General features: G+C 37.2%; 1 protein-coding gene across 1 annotated transcript; it reads right to left on the bottom strand.

The window, feature by feature from the left end:
• Positions 1–886: 886 nt before the first annotated feature.
• Positions 887–5842, bottom strand: CHRM5 (cholinergic receptor muscarinic 5). Its single transcript, XM_044074158.1, has one exon. The coding sequence runs from the start codon at positions 3345–3347 to the stop codon at positions 1749–1751; it is 1599 nt and encodes a 532-aa protein (XP_043930093.1). The 5' UTR covers positions 3348–5842; the 3' UTR covers positions 887–1748.
• Between the last annotated feature and the right edge of the window lie 370 nt (positions 5843–6212).

The raw sequence follows: 6212 nt of genomic DNA, 5'->3' as shown, positions 1-6212 counted from the left end.
AACCAAAAAAATTTAAATGTTCTAAACTGAAATTTCTTAGTTATGACATCAGTTTCCTTAATAGGCTACAGAGGTTTTCCATATGCACTGTACAGCTCAGCTGTAATACTTAATACAGCATTGTAGGCAGTACAAAATCATACATTCCATCCACAGAATGAAATGTTAAACTGTTCCTTGCTATCTTATTCCAGTGAAGGTCCAGAAGAAAAAGAAACTTGTTATAATAAATAAATCTGCTTCAGTCTCAAACCAACATCTCTAAAATGAATAGCCCGTATGATATACCATGCTCACTATTACACTAAATTCTGCCTTTTTATATATTTATTATTCTTTCCCAGTGCAACAAGGTTTTATACACACTAAAGCCATATGCGCAAAATCTATAAATATTTTTAATATTGCTGATTTTGATTTGTTTGGTATGTCATGTTTCTACTAATTGATGTTGAATGCTTGCTAGCCTTTCTGTAAATAATTTAGAACTTGCTTTTCTTTTTTTATATTCATTGAAAATAATGGGCCAGATTCCAAAAGAGTTGCTCTCATTGTAAGTCTGCCCTAATTCTGAAAGACTTGCTCTCAGTTCAGGTGACCTACTTTGGTGTAAGGCCTATCTATAAACAGGCTTTCACTGGGGGCACAAGGGGACAGATTCCAAAAGATCTCCTCATAGCCTGCTCTCCGTGCAAGTGGTCACTTACATTGAGAGCAAGTCTTTTGGAACTGGGTCCAATGTTTTATGTATATTTTTAAACATTGTCTTTGGACCTGGTCATAGTTGAAAGCAGTCCTTGGACTAGCCCACTTACCCAGTAAACAAATCAAATCAAATAAATAAATAAATAAATAAACAAATAAATAAATAAATAAAATGCTATAATATAACCATTTAGCTATAAAAATAACTGGTACATTAGATAAGCTGTTTTTGTTGGCAATCAGCATAATACTTGAATTAATTGTTATTTTGTCAAAGAAAGAAGCTGACTGCAGAACAACATTCACTTTGAATACATTTTGAATCAGTTACAGCAGCCTCAGCCATAGGCAGAATACATTCATAATCTGAAACCTTCTCTTAAAATTTGCCAAGGCCTGTATTTTGTTTTCATTCAGCTTTCTTTTATATTATAGAAAGAAAGAGCATTACAGATGCATGCTTTCAAATGAATTCTGTTAGATTTTAATATGTTTGTCACTTTTGCAGCTAAATGTTTTAGTTATACTTGCCGTAGTGCATTCTTCTTTATAACTGTTGTAACATTTTTGTTAGCGAATTATTTTAATTTTAAGGAGAACTGTGGCAACATCTGACCAAAATGTAATTATGTTTGGTGCCAGCAGGCCTATGATGTTTCAGTGTTTTACTTCTGATACTGTTTCATTGTTTTAATTGCAGAGACTATTACAGGAGTTCATTAATGCAACAAAGCTACTTCAGGTAAATAATCTGGCCCAGTAATGAAGGAACACCTTCAGAAATAATAGCAGGGAAAGGAAATAATTCAGTACTGCCTCTCAAAGTAGACATCCCCTGTGTATATTATATATACACACACACACACACACACACACACACACACACACACACACACACACACACACACACACACACACACACACACACACACACACACACACACACACATACATTATTTCTTGTTTGCATTCATACAGTAAAGTAAGTGCAACATCATATTTTATAGTACAGTGCAAGCATTACAATTCATGATCATCTTATGTCACGGTATCTTGTTAGTGCCGGCTTGGTGCTGCCCGTACCAGTATACTTTTTCTTCCACTCTTTTCTTCTTCCACCGGCAAAGTAACAAGAGCTTGAAAGTCTTCCTGAAGGTTTTGTTGCAGAGTGCATAACAGATTGGATTTACTGTGCTGTTTACATAGCATAGCCAATATCCAAGATGCCAGAGAGAAACTGGTATACACTCTGAGCAAAAGGTTGAAACCAAAACCATTATGTTGTATGGTGTCCAGGTGAGTATAAAGGCTAAAAGGATAGCACTCAGAGTTTGTGCTGCCTTTTTTTCTTTGATGAGCACCATCCTTTTTCTCTTGGTAATTTGATTGTTCAAGTCCATGCCTTTGACAGAGGGATCTTTCTCTGAGGTTGAGCATGGTGAAATTTTAACTTTTGTAGAAATGTTGTTGGTGTCTTGTGTATTCTCAGCCTTTACAATCAGTTTAAACTTGTATGAAACACATTTTTTATTTTTTTGCATGTGACATGTGGTGGGAGAAAGAAAATACTTCTGACCTTCATAATTATTTTTGCTGGAGTGGCTGTCATTAAAAGTCTGTTTATTTTCATCTTCTGTAATATTTCCATTGTGGCTTTTAGTTTGACTCTTGAAAGATACTTGGTAGGAAGACTTGGGAGTCTGCTTTTCCTCATCTTCTGAAGACTGGCAGCTACTAAATGTAGTTCCTTGTTCCTCTTTAGACCATTCACTAGAACTACTTTGTGTCTGAGCTGTCTTTGCACTCACTGAGGTACTTCTGTTGGATGAAGACCAGGATGCCTGGGACCTCTCTCTTTTAGAGTGTTTTTGCTGTTTACAACCAAAACATGACTTCAGCAGCACTTTCTGTGGCTTGATACTTTCAAGATCGGTCACAGAATTTGAAGCCTGTAGTTCTGCCAGGTCCTTTGTACGCTTTTCAGTTTCCTTGTAGATACGACAATATAATATTGTCATCACTGAAACTGGGATGTAGAAAGCTGCAATTGCAGTGCCAAATGTAATAATTGGCTCAGACAGAAATTGGATTTGGCATTCATTAGGTGGTACAGTTCGTTCTCCAACAAAGTACTGCCAGCATAAAATGGCTGGCGCCCATAAGATGAAAGATATAAGCCAAGCCAAACCAATCATGATGCCAGCTCTTTTTGGTGTACGCTTAGCCCTGTAGGTCAGAGGGCGAGTGATTGAAAAATATCTGTCAAAACTTATCACTAACAGGTTCATTACAGAAGCATTGCTTGCTACATAGTCTAGTGCTAGCCAAAGGTCACATGCTAGACTTCCAAGAGACCAGTATCCCATCAGTATATAAGAAGTATACAGATTCATTGAAAATATCCCAATGATAAGATCGGCACAGGCAAGGCTGAGTAAGTAATAGTTATTGACTGTCTTGAGTTGGCTGTTGACTTTGAAGGACACCATAACTAGAATGTTGCCTATTATAGTTATTAAACTTACAATTGCCGTGACGGTAGCAATCGTGATGACCTCCCAAAGCCGGTGTCCCTCAGGCGGTTGATGACTGGATGCGTCTTCAGAGGTGGTAGAAGAGTTCTTATGTAATGCTGTTTCCATTGCAGTTCTCAAAATGGTATATGTCTACTTTCTAATGTGATGGAAAACATTTTCTTGTTTTCATGCTTCTGTGTTTACTTATTCATTCTAAAATATGGAGAAAATACAAGCTATTAGTTAGTTCTGCTTGTTTGAACAACATGCTTGTTTAAATAGAATTAGGTTCTCTGACATAATATCAAGTATACCATTTAAATAGTTGATATTAACAAGGATGAGAGGTTGCTAATGCAAACAGAACCCATGAGATACCATTTACCATATCACAGTGAAGCTACTTAATCATTATGGACAATCAGACAAGATTACCATGAAATTATAAAATCATATGACTAAGCAAGCACTAAAAAACAGACAAGGCTGATGGCTGTGGGGGTGGAGGGATTATTTATTTATTTGCTGTTTGTTACTTTCTTTCTTTATTTCTTTGTTTACTGAGTAAATGAACTGATTCTTTTCAGGTCCTTTTCACCCATGGCATGGGTGGGTCACAAGGTCAAGACTAAATGCAACATATCGATGGACAATTTAATGTAGCCATTCAAACAGCATGTTTCTGAGAGGTGGAAAGAAACCAGAGTACGTAGAGAAAAAAGTACAGAGACGTGGAGAATATGTATATCTCATGCAGACAGTGGCCAGAACTCAGGAGTCTGCCAGGGACCCCTGAGGCCAAGATTTAATCATTAACTCACCATGCCGACTATGACACCAGCAGGTCCATTTTGACTAATGCATCTACATACTGAAAGACTCAGCTAGAGAAGTCGATTGCAGTGTCGGTGGCCTATATTCTCATCTTAGGAAAAGGTGGGGGGTCAGGAACACAACTACTATGATACTGACTTCAGTGGATACCACAGGTATGGTATATTACAGACTTTAATAAGTATAGCTTTACTCCTAATGTTACCTTATGCCACAACCCAATGGTGTCTGGATAACAAATCCACATGTGCCCCACCTCACATGTGCCACTTGTGATGCAACTTCATCTAGCAGTCTGGATGGTAAAAGTCAAGAAGGAAGAGCAATAGTTTTTATCCAAAATAACAAATTAACCTACTGCAACATTTCAAGAATATAAATCATGAGGGCCGAGCAACTATCCCGATACATGAATAAATGTTGCACAAAAATAGGCCTGACAAATTGCAGCCCTGGGGAGATGCAAAGGAGATCAAAATTTTGTTTGCTTTTATCTCATTCCACATACAAAAATTTGGTGATACAGTACCTTGTATCACAGCAATACAAAATGTTAAGAATAGTTAACTCTTCAGACTTGGCAAAAACTTAATTGCGAAATGTATTTTAAACTAGTTTACTTCCATCTTTAATTTTTAGGGCATTTTTTTTCTTTCTGTTAAACAGGTATGTAAAACTATTCTTTCTTTTTGTGCTATAAAATCAGAGTGGGCTACTTTGTACTTACCTTCATTTTTCCTTCTGTTTTATTACCTGTATGATTAACTCAACAGTAGCAGTTCAAGTGACAAATGCACTTTTGGAATATTATTTAGTGATAACCTGTTATCTTGTATCTTCTTGTCTTATATCAAATCTGCCTGCATAGGAGCCATTAATTCTGAAACGTCAAGAGTACCCAGTGGACAGCAGCACCTCTAAACAAGTACTAAACCCCAGCTCCCTGCAAAAACCCTAAGCAGTGCTAATCTGTCTGCATAGGAGCCGTTAATTCTGAAACGTCAAGAGTACCCAGTGGACAACAGCACCTCTAAACAAGTCCTAAACCCCAGCTCCCTGCAAAAACCCTCGGTCTAAGCAGTGCTAATCTGCCTGCATAGGAGCCATTAATTCTGAAATGGCAAGAGTACCCAGTGGACAGCAGCACCTCCAAACAAGTCCTAAAGTATGAATTAATTGCCAGCTTGATAAAGTAGAACTAATAACCAAGCTTTTACCCAAGTAGCAATTGTTATTTAATCAAAGCTAACTACAGTGAGCACGGTATTAGAAACGGCCAACCCAAGACTGTTTCCCAACCCACTTTTAAGTTTTTCCCCTCTCAAACCCAGACTCTATATGTTTCTCTAGTTAATAACATAATCGCCTATCTGAGCTACCTACTGTCACTAAATCTCCCCACTTATTACATGTATTTTCCAAAGTAAAGTGTGTGAAAATACTACTAGTAAGAATGCAAGATAAAGGCTGCTAAATATCCCCTGGACTGCTGGTAAAACCTTCCTTCATTGTATGAAATATCCCTATCTACAGACAAGATATCCCCACTCACAGATAGTATTTCTAGGGATATTTTTCCCTCTGTTTCTGGTAAAACCTTCTTCCATACTATGAAATATCCCTATCTACAGACAAGATATCCCCACTCACAGATAGTATTTCTAGGGATATTTTTCCCTCTGTTTCTGGTAAAACCTTCTTCCATACTATGAAATATCCCTATCTACAGACAAGATATCCCTACTTACAGATAATATTTCTATAGGGTTACCACCTGTCCCACTTTGTGAGGGATAGTCCCTCTTTAGGCAGTTGTGTCCTGCAAAAGAAATTGAAAAATGGCAAATGTCCTGAGATTTTAGGACAAAAATATTTCCTATATTTTATGTGATAGTTGCATAAAACAGTTATTCTGTATCTGAAACACCTAAATGTTATAAGAAACAGAATTAACAACTAAAATGCTACAATAATAAGCTTTTACTTAGGCAAAAAAGTGAATTTCTGTCCTTTGTACTGGCAGTGGGTATGTTTTGCCCTGCAAAATCTGACATTTGTACCAAAAATTTCCCACTTTGGGCATCTGAAAAGGTGGCAACCCTATATTTCTAGGGATATTTTTTCCTCTGTTTCTGGTGTAGCCCCCCCCCCCAACTC

Source organism: Protopterus annectens, chromosome 6.part0 (assembly GCF_019279795.1).
Source record: "Protopterus annectens isolate FY-2018-M chromosome 6.part0, PAN1.0, whole genome shotgun sequence".
In the NCBI taxonomy this organism is placed as follows: domain Eukaryota; kingdom Metazoa; phylum Chordata; order Ceratodontiformes; family Protopteridae; genus Protopterus; species Protopterus annectens.
This window is presented reverse-complemented; position numbering and strand designations above follow the sequence as displayed.

Excerpts from the sequence above, each read along its gene's own strand:
- CHRM5 (XM_044074158.1), bottom strand. The coding sequence starts at position 3,347 with ATGGAAACAGCATTACATAAGAACTCTTCTACCACCTCTGAAGACGCA.